The sequence below is a fragment of the Apteryx mantelli genome, chromosome 25 (assembly GCF_036417845.1).
Source record: "Apteryx mantelli isolate bAptMan1 chromosome 25, bAptMan1.hap1, whole genome shotgun sequence".
Taxonomy (NCBI): domain Eukaryota; kingdom Metazoa; phylum Chordata; class Aves; order Apterygiformes; family Apterygidae; genus Apteryx; species Apteryx mantelli.
In genome coordinates, this window is record NC_090002.1 from 5,464,473 (window position 1) to 5,486,049 (window position 21,577).

The following is a 21,577-nucleotide window of genomic DNA, read 5'->3' on the forward strand; positions in this document are numbered from 1 at the left end:
AGAGCTCACTATATGTGGATGCTGCTACCCTCCCCAGTCCCCTGTGGGGTTACAAACACACTCTTCACCCTGTAGGACTGTAACAACCATCTGAAAAGGGCACAGTGTGCAGCACTGAACAGTCTTGGAAATGCTGCTTCTCCCACCAGTTTGGTGGGACTGTAAATCCCCTGCTAACGCAACCAGTTTGCAGCCCCTCTTCCCCTGAGGCTCCAGCTGGTCAAAGCCATGAGCCAAGATGCCAGGGATGACAAGGGGGCCAGGACAGCCCTGTTGGTATCCAAGGCTGTGTGTGAGCATGCTGGAGGATGCCAGCTCTCACCCTGCCAGACATGGCTGCCTGGTCCACTGCCTGGGCAGCCGGACTGCAACCCTCGACCCGGGCAGCATCACTAACCCAAACCTGCTCAATGAGCCAGCCTGACCATCAACCAGGATAAAAAAATTAATACGACAATGCCCTCTGATGGTGGAAATGATGTCTAGTGCAGGCAATGCCATGACCACACTGAGTGAACTGCCCATGAACACTGAGTGAACCCTGAGACAGGTTGCTCTGGCTGGGCATGGGTGACACCACACAGGGCTTCGCCTTGGCCTGGCTGTTGGGCACCAGGAGTGGGTGATCTGGGGAAGGCAGAGTCAGAGAGGAGGTTCCCCACTGCAGGGGAGGGTTGGTTATTTTGGCCCTTGGCACTGCCTGGGTTTGCTCTCCTGGGGCATGAGGGTGGTGGGCTCAGAGCTGCCAGTGCCAGGTGTGGGAGCCAGGGGGACCTTGGCTGGACACACACCTGTTCATGTGCTGCCAGGGCTCAGGATAGCCAGGAGCTGGCTATTTCAGGGCAGGCAGCCTTTTTGCTCAGGCTGAGGGATGCATCACCACAGCAGAGCTGGCACACGGCCCTGAGAGCTCCTGCCTTCGTCAACATGCCGGCCCATCAGTCCGAGAAGGACAACTGTGCTGATGGAGGAGCTAAATCACGATGCCGAGCCCCGGTTAACAGTGTATTCAGTCAACCTGATGGATCTGTCTGAGCTTTCTGTTAATAAACAGCATCTGATCTGAACCATCTCAGAGCTGGAAGGAATAAGGCTTCCTTTCTGCATCTGAGCTATTGATAGCTAACAGGGCCAATCACACCTCCAGAAAACAAATCGACATGTCCTGTTCCCGCTGTCTCTTGCCATGGGGAAGGGGATGCTAGCACCAAGGTAGTGATGAGTTGCTGGATTGCTACTTCTCCTTTCATCGTGATGAGGATGAAGATATTCTGCTTTGATGAGGGAACATCAACATGAGACCTTTTGATGTTGCTATTTTTTCCCCCCAGCCAGAAGCATTGCCTAGCTCCAGCAAGAAACTTTTCCTCTTCCTCCTCCTGGTTGAACTGCCTCTGGTTTAGCCATCTTCATACGCATTTTCCAAAGCAAGACCTTTCTTCCCCAGTCTGAAAACTGTCCCCTCCACCCATGGTTCAGTGGGATGCTATCATGAGCCTACAGCACCCCCAACAGCTGTGTCCTCCCACCCCATTCCAGCCCCCCCATGCTAAACCCACAACAGACAGGACAGTGTTTTTAATGAGGACCAGCATCTCCTCCAATGGATTTATTGTCACAGCTAAGGACACGTCCAGAGAGGAATGTGTCATGGCAGGGTGGACACACAGACCACCCAGGGGCACTGCCAGGGAGGGGGCAGGCCTGCAGGCCACAGAGACGATGGCCGGGAGCATCTCCTCGTGCTACAATACCAAACGGCGACTGGGCTGTGAGCTGCAGCATCCACCTATAGCAAAAAGGAATGAGACTTGAGTCCCGACAAGGGCACTGCTGCCACCCATGGGCCAGCAGACTGGTGGTCTGGGATCAGATGGAAAATCTGGTCCCAGCCATGTCTCCAACACAAGAAAAGCCTGGCCCAGCTTCTCTGTCCTCTCCCACCCCACAAAGTTCAGGTCCAGTCTTTAGCTCTGTTTTTCCACCAGACCCACCCTGCACTCCTTTTTACCTGCCCCCAGTTCCAGCACTTGCCCCCCATTAATTCCTGCCACCCTATGTCTCCAGCCTCTGTCTGCAAACCCCAGGCTCTGTCCCCCTGCAATCCCGCTGCCCAGGTGCCTGCCAGGCCCACCAGTCTCCCCATACATCTCCTTCTCCTGACCACAATTACTACCCTCCCTTCATCTTGAAAAGGGGCAGGTTTGTCTCAGGCCCTGAAGCATCCCACCCCACCAGCACATCTCCAGCTGTTGGTCAAGGCAGCCCTTGGCTGGGCCTGTCAGCAGCTGACAAGGGCTAATCCAGGACACTCAATACGCTCCGTCCCTGATGGACTAATCCATCCTCCCTCCATCTCGCAGCTACAACCGAGACCTACCTCACTCTTCATCTCATTCTCTGAATTATCCTCATTGGGGCACTGTGGGAAAGCACAGCAGATGATAAACCCCTGAACTCCCCTCACCCCACTCCCCTTCTAAAAGTGAGCCAGGGCATGACAAATCTGCTCGTGTGCACACACCAACATGCACCTACACACACCACCCCCATGCACACATCCTCTGAGTGGCCATGTACTCTATCATCATTGCCTGCTCCCAGCCAGTTTGTCTCCAAGACCCCCCAGTCCCAGTCTGAACCTCAGTCTGGGCAATTCCCAAGAGCCTTATGTCCCCAGTGAAAAAACAAGCTGCCCTCAGCCTCCTTGCTGACTTTGTTGTGCTGCCCACATGGCTGCACTTACAGCCCTGCCTGCAGGGTAGCGTGGCCAGGGCTGGCTGGGTCGTTGCTCACCACACCAGCTGGAAGCCCTGGCACCAGCTGTTGCAAAGTCAAACATGGACCCCGTGACATGCTGGAAATCACTGTGGCTTCAGCAGGGACTGAGGGTGCTAGACATCAGCCACATCACAACCCTGCATGCGCAGGAGATAGTTGTCCCAAGACACAACCTGTCCTGTGTGCTGGGAAGCCACAGCAGAAGCAATAAAAAATAACACGTCTAATGACACTGACTTGAGAAACATTGATGCAGCAAGTGGGGGTTGGCATGCAACCTCCTGCATCCTCAGGTGGGTCTGCAGGGCACAAAAGAGGTGTCTGAGGAGTAGGTAAAGCAAGCAGGGCACCTTCACACAGGACTGGCCTGGATACTCTGCTGAAGCAGGGAAATGTGAGCTGGAAAGTCTGGGCAGGACCCCAAGACATAAATCAGGGCAACCTGGCTGTGAGTGGAGCAGGTCAGTCACCCAGCCAAGCCATGGCTCTTTGCCATTGATAGTTCTGCCCGGGGACATTTAATGTGGCAGCTACAACACCCGGCTTAAGGAGATGGTATTAGGGAAACACTGAAAAGCTGCGGGATCCCTGCAGGAGGGAACCCGACTGGGGTCTCCATGTGGTATTTCCTCCTTCCAGACACTGAGGATGACCTGGGGGAGCCAGGCACAAATCCTTTCCAGCACCCTTGAGCCCATCACCACAGTGTCAGGGCTGTAGTGAAGGTGCACAGGGTGCCAGAAGGGAGTTTGTCCTGGAAACACAGACATTTTGCAGCAAGGTGATCAGTGTATCCCCGACTCTCACTGGGGAAGGATATGGGAAGTGGAGGGGACACAAAGGAGGAATTAACCCCAAACGGTCAGCCCAGGATGCTGTGGAACAGGGATATGACCCAGTCCAGGTTTGGCAGATACGGTTTGCAGTCACAAGAAAAATCCATCTACAAACAGATTTAGACGTTCACACAACTGACGGATGTGGTGCTTGTTGGTCATGCTGCGGGGTGGTGAGGGCTTAGGACCTTTCCTTGTCTGTCCTCCAGCTGTCCTGGCACTACAGACAAGGACAGTGAGGGACACAGCACCCACAGGCTGCTGGAATAGACAGGACCTCCTGAAATGAAAGAGCCCAGTGGGATCTTCCCTGGTTGTCGTGCACACCAGCACCAGCCAGGCAAGGGACACCAGCCTCCTGTGTCATCCAGCCCCTCTGAACAGCTGTGGATGGTCACCTTGCCATCTTAGACAAGGTGTTGGGACTGTCCCTCTCAAGCCAGCTGTCCTGGCCATGAGGCAGGCACTTCTTGGCTTTGGGGCAGTTTTGGCACAGCCCCCATACACATGGCTTGCAGGTGACTTGGGGCACAGCACAGTCTTGGTGGATTCAGTGAAGTGCAGATGACTGTCCTGGCCTTCACCAGCATCTCTGGTCCTTTAACTCTGCAGTTTCTGGTTTCCTCCCTACTTTTTGGCCATAAAAGAGAAGGGGATTTCAGGACCAAGGCATGCTGCAAGACCATAAACCAAGAAGCCCAAAGATCCAGCTCTACAGGGTTGCCCAGAGCCCTGAGACTCCTCCATCATCTGGACTCTCGATATAAAACAGGGACAAACCATGTCTCTGCAAAAGGGAGAACAGTGAAAGGCAGGCAGGGAGATTCCTGGACCTGCTCCTCAGTTTCCCCAGCCCTTCTTACCTTTCACATCAAGTTTGCAGTCTACCGAGGCTTCCCCTAAGGGGTTCACAGCTTTGCAGGTGTAGACGCCCCCATCAAAAGGGCTGGGCTTGCGGATTTCCAGGGAGCAGACGCCCTGCTCAATCATCGCTATGTACTTGGGGTCTTCCCGTATTTCCATCTGATTTTTCATCCAGATGATTTTGGGCTGGAAGGCAGCAGGGTTTTTCATTCATTCTGAGGCAGACAGACAAATAAACCCCAAAACACAGCCACCTCCCAAAGTTGTTCCTTGCCTTGTCCAGGCCCTGCCTGAAGCTGGTGGCTGCAGTAGGATCCATAGTGAGGGGCAATGTGAAGGGCCAAATCTTCCGGTCCTGAGCTCTAACCACTGCCCCACACTTCTTCCCCAGTGCAGGAGGAAACAACATGGCTAGAAGTGAAGCCAGACTCTCGCTTCCACTGTGCAGGACCTGACTCGCTCCGATTTGTGTCAGAGGGCAGCTGCAACCCCTTAACCACAGTCAAACCCTAACCCAACATCAGCAGCCATCACCCAGCATCTCCAGTCACTTTGCAAAACCCAGCCGGTGACTCTCCACATGCATAGACGATGTCGTTCGTGGAGGAGAGATCCAGCTACTTACCTGGGGGAAGCCCCGGACAGAGCAGAAGAGGTGTGTGCTGTAGCCCCGGGTGGTGGTTCGGTCTGTCAGGGGCTGGGTGAACTTTGGAGGCTCCATCATGTCTCGCTGGGGGATCTTCTCAGGCTGGTAAACAGTTTCTAGGAAATTAGGGCAACAGCTGGCTGCAGCAGAGCTGGGTCTCCTGGGTTGACTAACTGCCTGGTCAGGGGAACTCAGCCCAGGGTACCCCAAAATATTTCTGCTCCCTCACAGAATAAGCCAAACAGCACCTAGCCCAACTCCAGGACCTCGTCTTCAGCTCTCACCAGCCCTGTCTAAAAATACATTCTCATCCAACCATGCCACATTAGTGCTGGTGGGGACAGTACAGGGTCCTTGCAATGGGAGGATACCCATCTTTAAACCAACTGTGGGATGCATGCTTTGTGCGGCAGGTGACATCCAGACCAGACAGCTCTCAGTCTCCTACTCCACCCACAAAATACAGTGGACAGAAACAGGAGCTGGATGCAGGCTCTGCAGGGTGGCCAAGGTTCCCAACTCACTACATGTTACCAGGGAGCAGGACGGAAATAGATGGGGGGAGAGCAGGGCTGAGGGATGCTGGATTTGAGCCATGGTTCTGAGATGGACCATTGCAAGGGTCTCTTCCTCTACTTGCCTTGAGTGGTGGGGCAAAGCTGGGGCTGTTCCTCACCCTTTCTTACTCCTGCTTCAACCTCACCCTGGAGAAAGGGGGGAAGGTAGTCTAGGTCTGAATCCTTGCCTCCTACTCCAGTCTTGGGGCATCTCCCCTGCCCAGGCCAGCCCCACACTCTGCCCCCCAGACTCCCATCCAGTAGGAAGCAAACGTGGTGCCAGGGACCCCATGACCCATTTGGGTCCTCCTGCAAGTGGGGTTGACCAGTCCATGGACTGGGCTCCAGGATGTTCATGTCCTGACCCCTCCCAGGAGTCTGGCCATGGCACCAGCCTTCCCCAAAAGTGAAAGGAGGTGCAGAGGAAAGACAGGGGACTTCTGTACCTCTGCCCCAGGAATGCACTGCCTCATTCCCACAGGGCTCATCCTGGGGACCAGCATGGCAGCATTACTGCTGACAATGCCAAGGGCTCTGGAAGTCCCTGACCAGTCCAAAGGGGGACAGGACACTTCCCACCACCCCTCCCAGAGTCAGGTCCCTGTCCTCACTTGTCTTTTTGATGTGGGCTGAGCTGGAGGTGACGGCTGCTTTCTCGCTCAGCCCACTGGCATTCTCCGCAAACACCCGGAAGGAATAGGTATTGCCCATGATGAGGTCGGAGATGGTGCAGCTGGTGCGAGTGCAGCGCTCCAGCACCGTGAACCATTTCTGGGAGGAAAGGGAGAGCGGTAAGGAAAGCCAGACTGTCCAAAGAAAGAAGAAGGTGATGGGGAGACAACAGCAACTCATGCCTCCCCTTCCCACTGCAAAGCCCATCAGGGCACTGCCAGCACCAGGGCACTTGGTGCTGTGATTCCCAGGAGTGCCCAGACTCACCCCGCTCTTCTTGTCTGACTTCTGCACCACGTAGCCTTTGATCTCGGAGTTCCCATTGTCTGCTGGGGGAGTCCACTCCAGGGCCACATTAAAGCCCCACACATCCACCAGCTTCAAGTTCTGGGGGGGGCCTGGTGGCTCTGCAATTACAAACCCTCACAGGGTGGCATCCTAATTTGCTCCCCCCCAAATTCTGCACCTTGACCATCCCCTGTGCCCTGCTTCTACTCTCTTCTTGTCCTATTGCAACACGCAAGGGACAAGAAGCTGAGTTCTGCACAAGGACATGGACTAGCAGAAACCCTGCATCCCCAGCCAGAGCAAATCAGCACCAAAGTCCTCCAGACACTGGAAGAGTGACCCCACAGTCCCCTGCCCTGTTGCTGGCCCTGTCCCTTCCCACCCAGGACAGGAGCTGCCCCCAGAAATGAGACCCCAGGACATGTCACCATAGGCAAACAGGAGTGACCTTGCAGGGCCCCATCCCCCATCTTACCAATCACTTGGATCTCCACGGTGGCTTTGTCCTCTGCTCCATTTATTCGAATGGTGAGCTGGTACTTGCCAGAGTCACTGCGTTGTGCCTCACGGATGAAAAAGATTGTGTCCTTCTCCCCACTGCGGATGTTGATGCGCTTGGTATCTAGGGGCTGGCCATCCTTGGTCCAGATCACCTGGGGTTGTGGCTTTCCCTGGAACAACCCAGAGCAGGCAGGTTAGGAGCTGCTCAAGAGCATGGTCCCAACCAGTCCTGCTAGAAAGATGGGTGAGCAGAGCCACCCAACTTTGCCCAGACAGTTGTGGCACGGTGGAGCCTCTCTCATCCCACAGTCCCCCAGGAAGAAACTACAGCTGATCCCTGCAGGCCCCACTGCAGGGAAGCTGTCAGGCTCCAGGGCTGATGCTCTTGCGCTGGTCTCTGAAGATGCCCCAGAGTAAGCCCACCTCTGCCTGCCCAGGGCTTTGCAGACCTGAGCTCACACTGCCCAGGCTCTGAGCCCAGGTTCAAGTCTGGCAGTAGGGGCTTGTGTTCGGTGTCCAGGGGCGATTCATGCCTGGAGCTTGACCAGCGCTGCCTCCCAACTGCCAGCCAGACATGGCATAGACACATCCCTCATTGTAGTGGCAGCTTTCTGCCTCTCGCTTCCTTTCCCTTGCTCTATACCTGGGTGTTTCAGAGCTGGAGCTGTTCAACCCCAGATGCTGTGGTGGAAACACTTTGGGGCTTCTCCAGAGAATGTGCAATAAATCAGCCAAGCAGATGAACTCCAGTTTGACCCACCAGCACCAGCTTCTCTCTCCCCATCATTCAGAAGCTGGGGCTGCCCTGCTCCAAACGCAGCTGTTCTCTCTGAGGGGAGCCCAACCATCATGCTGCAGGGTCCAGCAGCGTGTGGCCAGACCCCTGCAAGGCTGAACCAGAGGAATATGAGCTGAGCGGGGCTCATCAGCTGAAACTGCAGCATTATTTAGCCCATGTCTTCGTTCTTTTGAGGTTTTCCTATTGCCAACACCATCAGTATTGACCCTGCGTGAGCAGAGATGGGCACTGGGCAGGAACAAGAGAGGGGTTTGCACCCTGGCTCCTGCATGGCTGCCACCCTGCAGCCCACATGAGCTGGGGGGAGAGGAGAAGCCAGACCACAGCTGGCCCCAGGCACCTCATGCTAGCTAGAAAAAAACACTGCAAAAATCAACCTGCAGCGAAACAGTCTGAGGGATTAAATCCCAAGGGAAGGCAGCCACCTCTCCTGAGGCACAGGGAGGTGCACATGCTCTCCTGTGCCCACCAACAGCCATGAGGGAAGATTCAGGGGTCACCCTGCTTTGGCTAACGGAGGGGCCCAGATGATGTAGCCTGTGCCCCTAGTGTGCTTTCCCCACGGGAGATATGGGGAGAGTAAACCCCCTCGCCCCAGGGTCACCTACAGAATCAAGCGTGGAGGAGCTGGGACTTGTCACAATGGGAATCGGCAAAACAGAGGGTGGAAGAGGTCAGCCCTGGCTCCCAGCTCAGCCCATCACCGGGCACTGCGGTGCCAGCAGCCCCCAGACCACTCCTTCTGACTCACTCAGCCCAGGGGCTGGACAGGGATACGCAGGGGGCAAGTGGCCCCTTCTGCTCTCACAGCCTCCATCCAGGCACAGTCCCCTCCATCCCTCCCCTGCGACAGGCAGAAAATGGTCACCCAAGCATGCACCTCTATGGGGACCATCGCCCACCTACCTGGAAAGGGATCATCAGGTTCACTGCATCCCCAACGCGCCTGACATGAGTCTGCCGCAGGTGACGGGGCACGCGGATCCTCGGGAGCTCTGGGGGAGCAGAAGTCATGCCGCAGGGCCAGCGTCATCATGCGGCTCTGGGAAATCTCTTGCAGCCTGAGAGATCCCACACAGGCTGACCCACCTCACGCTTCCCCCTGCTTGGCCATCAGGACATCCAGCCCAGAAACACAGCCACCTCTTCCCTCTTGTCTCCCAGACCGTGCTTCCCTGCAGGGCCCTGCCAGCCGACCCCTTCACCAGAAGCCCAAAATTATGTCCCCATTTGTCCTTGACCATGGGAATCAACCCAATGACACCACCCCAATGGACCATTCACCCCCTTTGTTATAGCCAGTCCATGGTGACCCACATGGGCTTAACTGGAAGAGGCATCACAGCAGCGCAACCACAGCATGGCCCTCATGGTACTGAAGCTGAGGACAGCATCTCCTCGTTGGGAAATACTTCCTCCCAACTCAAAAAGCAGATCTTTCTAAGACACACAATCCAATTTCCATCAAGGACAAGGCTCACCAGGCCTCCTCCTTAGCTGTGTGGTCAAGGCAGCCAAGAGGCTGAGGTGGCGCACGATTCCTCAGAGCAGAGCTGTGAAAGCCCCAGGCTGGAAAATGAGGGCTAACGTCCCCAAGGGAACATAACAAAGATAAGCCAAAAAAACCACCAGAGAATGCTGATGGAGCTTCTCTCTCCTTCCCAGGGTGAAAATAGCAGCCGTGTAACCCTACCGGCTCTGCTCTGCTTAGCAGTCCTTCTGGGGAGGCATCGGGTTTACGTGAGTCCCTCATAAAAGAATCGTGTGTCTCTGCCCAGATTAAACGTGCCGGAGCTTAGCTCTGGGGAGGGATGGCATGAGGAGGGGGTGGGCGATGGCCAGAATTAAACCAGAAGTGAGTGATGCCGAAACAGCTGTGAGTAAAACGCAGGCATGGGCTGGGGAGGGCAGAGAGATGCCCAACGGTCCCAGATGGCCCCGTCGACAGCTGAGACGGTCTCTCCTCCACGCACACTGCTATTCACTCCAGGAATCCATACATTGATGCGGACACTTGGTCTTATCAGTCTGAGCGGAGCAGAGGAACCTGGCCTCCAAGGAGGAATGTTAATTCATGAGTATTTTCCCCAGTTCCTGCACACACGTGCCTTGCTTAGCTGCAGAGTGCTGGCCAAGACCAGTGTCCCAAGTGAAGCATTGCCGCGTGTGGGAAGGCATTTTTCCTGCCCCATTTCCCTGAAAAATCTGACTCCCGTGCTGAAAGCATGGCTGTTTTCTCCCTCTCTCCACCTCCCAAATCCACTTGCCTTCTCTCATGCCACCTGTTTTCAATCTGTCTGCCTTCTGTATTGTTGCTATTTAAAATCCCTGCTGCTCCCCTTGTAAAAGTATAAATGATCTGTTGGGAGGTATAAAATGTGTTTCTTAATAACATGTGAAAACCAGAAGGTTACAGACGGGGTGGAGAGGGATGGACGTGCGTGTCTGACGCACATCGGTGCCAGTGGGGTTGCTGCAGGGTGCTAGCGAGGCACTGAGGGGCAATTTGTTTCTCAGCAAAGCCAGATATTACATGCGCGGATGTATTTCAAGTGAAATGCAGAACTAGGTAAGTGCCATTTGCTGATTAAGAGTTTCAGTTAGCAAAAGATTAAAACAAAACAAAAAAAACTCAGTCACTTAGTGTGGAATAAGAGCAAGTTTTGCATGGGTCTTTCAGGTCCCTGATTTTTATGCCTCTCAAACAGTGCAAACAGCTGGGACCAACCTCAGGCAGCCCGGAGGGGTAGTTCAGCTTAGCGGGTGCTCCCTGGGTCTAGAAGCGGGAGACCTGAGCTGTGCGTTTGGCACCCTGCCGTAGTCCCCCCATGACTCAGTTTCCTCAGCCCCACAATGAAAATAACAATGCCTTTGAGACCTGGAGGTGAGTATGGCTGAGAGAGAGATACTAGCTGTCAGACAAAACTTTCTTCCACTGACATTTCTGCTTAAATCACCAAAGGAGTCAGCCTTGCTAGGCAGAGTGGGAGTTTGGACAGGGCAGCAGACACACTAACTACCTAGCCGGGTTCATCTCTTCTGAGCAGAGTCCAAGGATGGACCCTCCAGAGCCTCTTTCCAGAGGCTGAAAGCTTTCTCCAGGTCTTCTTCTATTAAAGGCTGATGGTTCCCAGAATAATTTTTAATATTATTACTATTTTTAAGCAGCTGAGAAATCCGCTGCATTCTTTGAGTAATAGAAAAACTTGCACATTAATAGTTCCACAGAACAGGAAAATAAGTCTGTATTTGCCCTTGAATAAATGAAAACCAGCCTTGCAATCACATATCAGCCTCAGCATGTTCGCAGCACTCAAGGAGGAATGCAAGTCTTGCTAAGCATGGGAGCAAGTTATTTATTAGCGAGTTCGGCATGATTAAAGTTCCCATGCTCTAGACAATCAGGTCAACTTTCCTCATCTAAATAAACAAGGCTGCCTCTGGCCCAACCACCCGACACGTATGTGATCGTGTTAAAGATGTAAGCATGCCCAAGGAGAGGACAGAAGATGTGCTGAGCATGCAACTATTTCTGAGTTCTTGCAGTGGAATGGGAAAACATGGGTCTGCTCTCCCAGACCACAGGTCTAAGAGCATTTTGGTTGCAACCCTTCATCCCTAAAGCCTTGCTGTTTAAAAGATAGATGTATAGTCTTGAGGTCATGAAGCTGCTCCATCCCACCCCAAGGGAATTGGACCCAGTTATTGAGAATAATGAGGAAGTCAAAGGCTGGATTGTCACATGCAAGTGGGCAGAGTGAAGGTGGGGGGGGGGGCGGTTCAAGTGGTACAATCTGGATCCTGCATGGCAGGAGCACTACTTACGGAGGATCTCCTTGATGAGGACTGGCTGCTCCAAGGTGGCTGGGACACTGGCTCCATTGGCGTTCACTGCCTTCACACGGACATGGATCTTCTCTCCTGAGCCAAGGTTCTGGATTGCGTACCGCATGGAAAGAAAAGGCTCCTGGTTCACAGCGATCCAGTCTGTACCTAGAACGAAAACAAAAGAGCACTTCAGGCACAATATGGCTGGTCACACACATGCACACCCCCCATACACCTGGATCAAGCTTCAGGAGGTGAAATCCAAAACAACTTCCCTGCAAAGACCAAGTGATTCAAGGCACCAGCAGAAAAAGGCATTTTAGAAGTGAGGCTGGCCACCAGGGATTGGATGCGATCCCACATCGTCCTGGAGGCCAGACACCCAGCCCTGTCAAGGACTGCGGGGTACCAAACACTGGCAGATCCTGAACTTTCCTCCATTAAAATATTCATCAACTACTTTTGAGTAGCATGCTATCTGCAAGTAAAAAAAATGGATTAAACCAACAAACAGGGCTCACAGAGCCACCATTAGCTGCCAGTAAGCCTGTACTCACCAGCAAACAAGACCAGAGCTGGTCTCTCCATCCCACCAGCCAGTCTGCAAAAGGGATTTGCAAGGGTCAGACCAGCAGGTCTGCAGAACAAGAACAGCTCTCATGGTCTCTAATGATCATCCAAGTGCATTTTTGGAGTTCACAAAAGTTGTCTTATCACCCAACAAGCCAATCTGCTTCTCCTGCTGACCCAGACTCTTAGGGGTTCACCATGCTCCCCAGCTCCCAAGCAGCTTCCCTTGCTTAGAGAGGGTGTCTCAAACTCACCCCACAGCCAAGACACAGGAGTTGTCCCACATCAGCCAACAAGGTCTTGCAACCTCTGCTGAGCCTCTTAAGGTTTCTCAGCTAAAAAATGGACAATGCAGTCACCACAGGACTAGGTGACCCATGCAGGCAACCAGAGCAACCCATGTGTGCCAGGGTTTGCTAGGCCACTATCCACACCTTCAATCTGAAGTTTTTCCTGTCGAATGCCAGCAGACCAGCCAAGTCCCACCAGCTCCTCTGCCCCTTCCCCACCTGCATTACTCAAACCAAGGAAACCAACCCTCCCCTCAGACAAACCTCACCATATTTTAGCCAACCAGGGCCAGATTTGCAGCAGCCCAAATTCAGCAGCTATGGAGCCCATGTGGTCATCACTGAATGACTAGTACTCTCTTGTCACCCAGCCAAACCCAAAGCAAGCTAGGAGAGCATCCAAAACTGTGACCTTTGAGTTGCTGTCAGCCAGCTCCCTCCAGGAAGGGCTGCATCTTTCCTTTTCCCATGCAATGGCCTCCTCACACAGAGTCCATATGTGGTTACCTCCCAAACCCATCAACCCCCATGGTGAAAGCCTCCCACGGCCAAGCAAGTGTTGATCATGCCTGCTACAAGCAAACAGCTAAGGATCATGGCTCATGTTCCCAAGACCTACCAAGCACTTGGGTCTGTCAAACTGTTCCAGCCTCACCCAGCACCCACACACCCAGCCCACCAGCCCTAGCCTCACCTTGCAGATCCCTCCTCCACAACTTCACAAGGTGGGTGTCTCTCACCCCAAAGCCAGGCTGGACTTCACAAAAGTGCCCCCCCCAAAAAAGTCAAGTCTCATTCACCTACCTCATTCCACCAACAAGCAATGCCAGTGAAGAACCACAGATAATTACTGCTACCCACCAGCCTACCTCCATCCTCTAGCAGCCTGCAGCTCTCCTTCTTCCAGGCATCTTGAGTCCCCATCTCCACAGCGCAGGGCTCACCCACTACTTCTGCCTGCCAGTCGCTCTTGCATTACCCAGCAGGGCCTATTCTTCCCTCTTTCTCCCACCTTACCCCCATCCCCTCTGTGTTTCTCTTTGGGCAAACATGGGAGAATCGCATCTTTTTCCTCCTGAGGTCTTGAATCACCACCCCAACCCCAGCTCTGTGGGCAGCTGGAGTTTATCAGAGACCATCACCCGTGAGCATGCCAGTGTCTCTCCCCCACCCTCTATGCTGGACACATCAGTGGTGTAGAACCCCCACAGTCCAGCCCCACACTAAAGGTAGCGCTCTGCTCTTCATAGCTCTCCTCCAAGAAAAGAAATGACCATTTGAAATCAACTTGTCTGGGCAAAGAAAGGGAAATCATGCCCGAGAAATGCACGGTGGGATTACACACAGCTCCATCCCAGGGTAAACTGCCCTCGTGGGGCTGTCCCCTGCCCTCCACAATAATGCACCAGCTCTTCATGCTTACGAGGCAGGAAAGCCCAAGCCTACTTCCATCTTTGCAGAACTCCACCACGTATCCATCCAGGCCCAAGCGGCCAGTCTGCTCCGGGGCTTTCCAGGTCAGCGTAACCGAATTTTCACTCACTTCTTCCACAGCCAAGGACAAGGGGGGGCTGGGGGGCTCTGTAACAAACCAACAGCAGTGAGGGCAGGCTCCCAGGGTCTTAGGGCAATCACACAACCGCCAGGCTGGTCTTCAGCCTTCTGCGGGCCCCTGTCACCCCTTCCTGCCTAATCCCCCAACCCTCTCCCACTCCAAATATATCCCTGCCAACTTCATCCCGGCATCCTTCTCCTCTACAACAGCACCCCACCGTCTCTCTCCCTACCCCCAATGCCCCTGCATATGCCCTCCCAGCCTTGAAGACTCCCCCCACCTTGATTTCTATCCCCCTCCTCACCTGCTTTAGGCTCCTCAGGCTCGGGTTCAGCAGCCGAGACTTGGGGTTCAGCTGGGGGAGCCGGGGAACCTTCTTCAGGGGCTGGAGTTGCTTCTGCCGTTGGGATGGAAGCTGGCTCACCCGTGGGGGCTGTGGGCTGCTCCTTGGCAGGGGGCTGCTCCGGGGCCGGAGCTGGTTCTTCCTTCGGGGCCACTGGAGCTGGGTCTGCGGCTGGAGCTGTGGTTTTGCCAGTCATTGCTGCAAAGCCTGGGGGCTGGAGAAGGGGGTATTTCTGTCCTCAGATCTCTAGTCTGGGTTGGGGTCCCTAGTCCAGACTAATGATCTCTCCTCTGGACCTGGGATCTCGACTCCAAATCTGGTGTCCTCGCTCTGGACCAGGCGTCTCTACTCTAGGTCTGGGGTCTCTGCTCCGGACTGACGGTCTCCGCTCTGGGTTGGCTGTGCTGGGAGGGGGGAACCAGGTCACTGAGCCAGGACAGGAGCTGGAAGATTTTTTATAGGCTTCGGCTGGCACTTGTCACCTCCCTGCAAACCAATCTGCTTGCGCAGGCGGAGGCCTCCAGGAATAGCCACCCAGGACCTGCATATTCAGCAGCACACCCCTACCCCCTCCCATGGGGACGGACCATATGGCTCTGCCCCCCCCCCCCCCCCCACACACACACACCCCGCACGGGACCAGGCAGACCAGGGCCAGGTCACCTTTCCCTGGGGACATGGCTGACGGCTCCTGTGCCCAGGACCAACCTCTAGCTAAGGGCTTCCTGACTCCCACACTCACTGCCACTATGCCAGCCACCCCGAACCCCCCAGTCCTCCCCAACCTCTCCATTGACTCCAGATTTCCCCCCCTCCATGCCTTTCTCCAGCCCCCTCCACTGACCCCAGACTTCCCCTACACCCAGGTCCTCCCCATGAATCCTGCATTGACCCCCAATCCCACCTGCACCCCCAAGTCCTCCCCTAGCCCCTATTGCAACCCCAGACCCCTCTGCCCCTCATGTCCTCCTCTGGCCTCTACCTCAACCCCAGACCAATGGAATTGCAGCATCTCTGGGGTTGGAAGGAACCCCTGGATATCACCTAGTTCAACCCCCTTGCTCAAAGCAGTGCCAGCTAGAGCAGGTTGCTCAGGACCTTGTCCAGACCTCTGCCCCCCAGGTCCTCCCCTAGCTCTACCTGAATCCCAGGCTCCCCAGGTGCTCCCTAACTACTAACTCAACTGCAGACCCACCTGTCCCCCATGTCCTCACCATAGCCCCTCAACCTTGATGCAATGGGTTGCACCACAGCAATGCCTTCCAATCTTCAACACAGACCCCTCCCAGACACCCGCTGCACATGTACACCAGCTCTGCTGACTCATGCTCCTGGAGAAGCTTAGTCATGGGCCAGCCCTGCTCCATATCCTCCAGCCTGGTCCTGCATGTGCAAAGCAGGAACAGCTACCTGTCCATGGGGTCAGGTCACCCCAGGACTCATTTCCAGCCACCCTTCTGCCAGCCCCCAAACTCAGATTCACCCTGACGTCCTACACTGGCCCAGGGAAGCCCCATTAGCCTTACAAGACATATCCCTCCTCGGCCCCCACCTGTCCATGCTCCCTCACTTGTCATGCTGTGCATGTCTCTGTAACCTATGATCTAATTCCTTAACCTTCCTCAAATTCAGGTTGACAGAGCGTTTTCTCCTGTTCCCCAGCTACGTGCCTGCTTCCAGTGATGCTGCTATGAAGGAGCAAAGCAGGCCAGCTCTCCTGGGCTTTGCTCCAAGGGCTCATTGCTTTGTGGTCCCAAGAAAGCACCTCCAAACAGGGGCATCAAGGTCAAGCAATAACTCTGAGAGAGCCAGAGTATGAAGCTACGTGCTCCAACAGGGCCAAAGGATTGAGCTTTGCTAACAAGGGGTGGGGAGAGTTGTGGCAACCCAGGAAGGGGAGGAAGAGAAGAAAAAGCAAAATCTCATGGCCAGGTTAATGTTAAACGGGATGTCAACATCCCAAGAAGAGGCACAGTGCTCCGAGGGACACATCCCAGGTGGAGGACCCTCACACACGGAACGGACCTGGCGAGAAGGGATGGGGAGAGGACACCAGGGCAGCTCTGCAGATTATTTGGCTCAGAAGTCTGTCGCCTGGGTGCTGAATTCAGCCAGGCCTGGGACCCCAAGCTCAGCTCCTGGCTGTGAAGCACTGATGGTTGTACAGAGGCATGAAGGCACTGCCCTGAGGACCCCTGCACCTGATGCTCTACGCAAACGTCAGACAGCAGAAGAGAAGGAGCGGGTGTAAAGGAGGTGACCGCCATTCCCCAGGAGCAGCGCAAAGGAGGCCTGCACTTTCTGCTAGCCCTGCTCCCCCTGTGAGCTGAGAGAGAAGTTCATCAGAGCCACCAGCCTCACAAGTCACAGGGAGATCAAGTAACATGTGTGCACACCCTCCTGCTGCCCTGGTTGCCCCTCAGAGTCCAAGCGCAGCCGGGAGGCTACAGCCTGGCGGCTACAGCCTGGCAGCACTACCCTCCTGGTCCACGGAAGGATTTTTCCTCTCTTGGTTATTTCAGTGACCACATTTGGCAGCAGGACAGAACCAGGACACCAAGAGAAGGTATCAGTGCCTCAGGAGAGGGTGCTTTTCCTTCAAAACCATGTAATAACCCAAGTGTTCCTTAATTATTTTTGTCAGTAGGGAGGAATATGACCAATAAAGGCTTCCCCTTCCCAAAATACCTTTGGGGTGCCAGAGGGCCCAGATCTCTGCAAAAGGAGGGGAGAAGTGGGGGTCCCACGATTTTCAGTGCCTGCAGGGAGCCAGGCAACCATGGACAGGTGCTGGCAGCTCCTCCCTGTTCTCTGGAGCAGCTTGAAGCAGCTCAAATTTGCCAAGTGGGTCACAATCCAGAAAATTTTCTGCAGCTGCTCCAGCAAAAGAGAAGACAGTCCCACCCCCCAGTGCAACAGCAAAATAGGGTTAGAAGAGACCATCTGTCCTCCTCTATCCAAGCGCCTCTCTGAGCCACCTTTGGCTCCCTAAAGGGTCTGGAACCTGGAGGTGAGGGATGGTGAAACTCTGGTTTCTCCATGTCTTGACATACGGGGATTTCAGCCTGTCTTGGACGATATTGGCATCTCCTTGGTCTGGAGGGAGGTAGACAGATCTGCCCAAACCTCTGTCCAGAGCAAGTGTTGGCCACAGTACTGGCCATATGATTATCAGACAACTGACATCTCTGTGGGGACTTCAGGAGATAAACACACAAACTTTCTCATGGGAGACTTTAGCATTCACTTCACTCATGTCTGATAGCTTTTTTTCCATCAGCTCCCAGGTGGTCATCTTGACTCCCACAGCAGCATAAACTCTGTTCAGAAGTCTTCCCTGCATTTTTTTTGAAAGTGATCACGTTGTTTAATCTAAACTGAAGCGCTTTGTAAAAGATTTCTTTCGATTCCATGCAAGAAAAACAATTTAAAGACCTCAGAAAGAAATCAATATTGAAACTCCAGCTCATAAGGAAATGCACACTCAAGTTTCTCTCCCATTTCAATTTCGGTGAGTACAGTTGAAAATTAAACACTTCCTCTGGAAAAGAACATCAATGTAATTATTACACTTGAAGTTTTTGATTTGAACAAAACTCAGGTTTTTAAACCGTATCAATGACGTTTAGGTGCTGTTTTCCCTGTTGACTCACAGGATGACTCATAGGTTAAGAGCAAGTGAATCAACATGGTTTATCATCAAGACTTATCTGGCCAGGTTACTGTAGTATATTGGCATCTTATTTATTCGCACATCGCCAGCAAGACCGCCGTATGTTGAATAAACTCAAACACAGAAACACTACGCTCCCTGCCGTAGATCGCAACAGGCATCCGTGGCAAGTTGCCCAAGTCCAAAGTCAGCGCTTCACCGGGGGGACAAGCTGTGGAAGGTTTGGTTACGCACTGTGGATGGACACGCTCATGGGGTGCGACACAGGAGCTAGACAGGGAGGGGAAAATTGCTCCTGCGGAGTCACTTCAGCAATGACAGATGAGAGCAGGGTGTCTCAGTTAAAGCCCCTCCATCAGGGCAAGCTAAAAATAGTCTTATGAAGGAAACGAAAGGAAGTGCCCCCTAGTGCGATTCCTCTGATGCTTGACACGATAACAAATGAGCAGGACTAAGAATACATCCAGTGACCTGTACTAGCTGTTCCCATGGGCAGCTGAGGGGTTGAACGTTAAAATACTGCTTGGGAAGTCTGGTCTTCTAGGGTCTCTTCTGACACTGGATTTACCAAATGGCTTTGGACAAATACCCGAAACACTTTGTGCTTCCATTCATTCCTCTGCAAACAGGAACCTCTCAGGAACAGACTGTAAAATGAGATATTTCACTTGGAAGTGTGGCTACACCCCAAAACAGCCAGGTTCCTCTTCACCCAGACTTGCCAAGCTGGGAAATCACGGTAGTGGGGGACCTGCCACAGGAAAGCCCAGGCATGGCTGTTCCCAACAGCTGATGTGTTGGTGTGAGAAGATGGATGATGCCTCAGACAGCTGAGACAAATCCTGGAGGCTTCAAATATTAGAACCAGTGCCTAGACAGGGCTCCAGGATTAGACAGAAGGTGATGAGGCCTTTCCATTTGTATACCATAAAGCAAAGCAAAGACACCAAAGACCCAGAATAAATGAAGGGCTCTTGTCCTCCTGGTGGATAGGGCTCCTTGAAGCCGTAACATCCTCCACACTTTTCCTGTCTTGCCCCCCTTTCAGTGAATATCACTGGACAGCCTGGATGGGTCCTTTGCACCCCAGGAGGACTGCAAAAACAGCAGCACAGCTATCACGCACTGCCACTTGGGTGGCCACCACCAGTTTCAGGTGTGGTGTCACCAGGTCTCTAGTGCAAGTGACATGGTTGGTGCTTTACCAGGGCGGAGGACAGAGCCCAGCTCCAAGGGGTTGTATCATCAGTGTCAACAAGCAGAAATCACCCATAACCTGTTTCAGGGTGGGGAAATGTGGGGGGAACACCCAGGACTGCCAGGGCCCCCCCATTGCCACCCCTCAGAGGGGCATATTCAAAACCACCTGATGGGGTTGGCTTCCACACTCTCCCATCTCCCTGCAGCCACATCCAGCTCTGGGTACGCTGTATTCACAGTCCTCAGGGGCCACCACAAAAGGCCCAGGACATGCCCAAATCCCTTGAATTTCAGCAGAGAAGAGGCACCTAAATCCTTTTAGGCAGAGAATATTGCTGCTGGCCATTCGCAGTTACGGATGCAATTGAGACGGTTCCCATGATGGGCTGTCTCCTGCCCTCACAGCCTGTGGAGCCCCATGCCTTTGGCTGCTTTTCCCCCCTCCTTGACCTTGACTGTCCCCTCTCCTCAACAGTGAAGTCAGACCTCAAGAAAACCAGGGAGCTCAGGGGGAAAGTGCACAGCAGCCAGCCACAGACAGGGCTGCAGGGCTGAGGCTTGGGCAGGCTCAGCACCCTGCTGCCACACCATGTCTCCCTCGGCTCCAAGCAGAAGTTTTTCCAGGCTCCATGTCACTGTGATATTCGCAGCACGCTGAGTCAAACGGCCAGGGCAGGCGACAGGTGGGTTGGGACATAGGCAAGCTTTCCATTTTGTGCACCACACGCAAGCAGATGCTTACTCCACCACGAAGCAGCGACGGCAGGCAGGGTCTCCCAGGGCCGAGCTGTGACGCAGGCTCCACTCATCACAGCTTGGTCCCTCTCCCAAAGCCCCCGGGGCAGCACCTGTTAGCAGTGCTGCTCTGGGGCATTAGTTTTAAACAAGCATTGCCTTAAGATTTCTTTGTCTGGTCTAGAAAACACAGCCAGGCAATAAGAAAGATGACTTTGGTGCAATTCTGGGCATCTCCAAGTTACCACTGGTCATCTCTGCCAAGCTCACAATATGGTTCATGCAGCACATCCTGTACGGCCAGGCAAGGAGAGCAGCAGTGCATGCACCAAGTCATCCTCATTGCATGAGGAAACACATTAGCTCACATGAGGTGTTCTTGGCATCAACACCTTGATTCAGCAGTCAGGGATAAATGGATTTGCCCACCACCAGGTGCTCCCATGTCAACAGCCAGCACTGGCTCATGAAGCAGCACAAATGGGAACCTGGAGCTGAATCCTCTCCCTGGGATGGGGGTGGAAAAGTGCTGCCAGATTCAGGCAGGGCTCATAGTTGCAAACACCCAGCCCTGTCTGGCCATCAGCCTCTTTAGTTTGTTATTTTGGGGCTGTGATGGGATAACTTTCCTCTGAGCTGGCAGGTGGAGACAACCAGGGAAACCCACACAGGGATGCCCTGGTTTTGCCCAGCATATCACTAGGAGTTGAGCCAGGGAGCTCAGCACCAATATCAAGTCTCCTCCAGCCTGGGTACGGCACCACAGGGGGCAACCAGAGCAGCATTGCCCATGCCCCCAGCCAAAACAGCCCCTGTAGTACTATCCACAGGACTGTCACACATCACAGTTGCAGAGCAAGGTCAACAGCATCCTCCAAACCAGCAGCCACACAGGGCAGGACTGGTGACCTCCAGCAGCTGCACCTGGGGGCCAGCTGGGATGAGACATGATAGGACAGCAGGACCACTCACACACCTTGGCACCATGTCAGTCACCTCCTGTGCCTCAAGCCCCAAGAAGCAACGTCAAACCCTGGACATTGCTCCACCTTTGACATTTTTTCCAATCTCGCTCTATGCCTGGGGCTGCCAGATTGAGTTTACCTAGGACAAGCAGGCAAAAAGCCCAGAGGGGCTGAGCCCCTGCCAATACCGCTGTCCTCAGCCTGCTGGGGGTCACCTCTACCCAAGGCCTGGGGTCAGCAGCTGGAGACACCAATAAGGCTCTGACACCACCTGCCCTGCCTGGCCCTGCTGTGGGACAGGGAAAGGCTGCAAGCGGTGACTTTGTTTTCTCTTCCACATTAAAAGTCAAGAGCCCATGAAGCCACAAAATGTTGATATGCCACCTTACTGCTTTATTTAGCAGGCTTTATGCACCTTGGTTGTGTCCAAGGGACACACACCTGACTCTCCCCCAGCCATGCAACACACTGTAC

At 53.9% G+C, this 21,577-nt stretch overlaps 1 protein-coding gene across 1 annotated transcript; it reads right to left on the minus strand.

Moving 5' to 3' along the window:
* Nucleotides 1-4,457: 4,457 nt before the first annotated feature.
* MYBPH (myosin binding protein H) lies at nt 4,458-14,726 on the minus strand. Its single transcript, XM_067310427.1, has 9 exons — nt 14,492-14,726; nt 14,079-14,213; nt 11,770-11,937; nt 8,851-8,939; nt 7,120-7,315; nt 6,624-6,763; nt 6,296-6,455; nt 5,107-5,243; nt 4,458-4,667 (listed from the first exon to the last, which is right to left on the minus strand). Exons 1-9 carry the CDS (start codon nt 14,724-14,726, stop codon nt 4,458-4,460), a joined length of 1,470 nt encoding a protein of 489 aa, XP_067166528.1.
* Between the last annotated feature and the right edge of the window lie 6,851 nt (nt 14,727-21,577).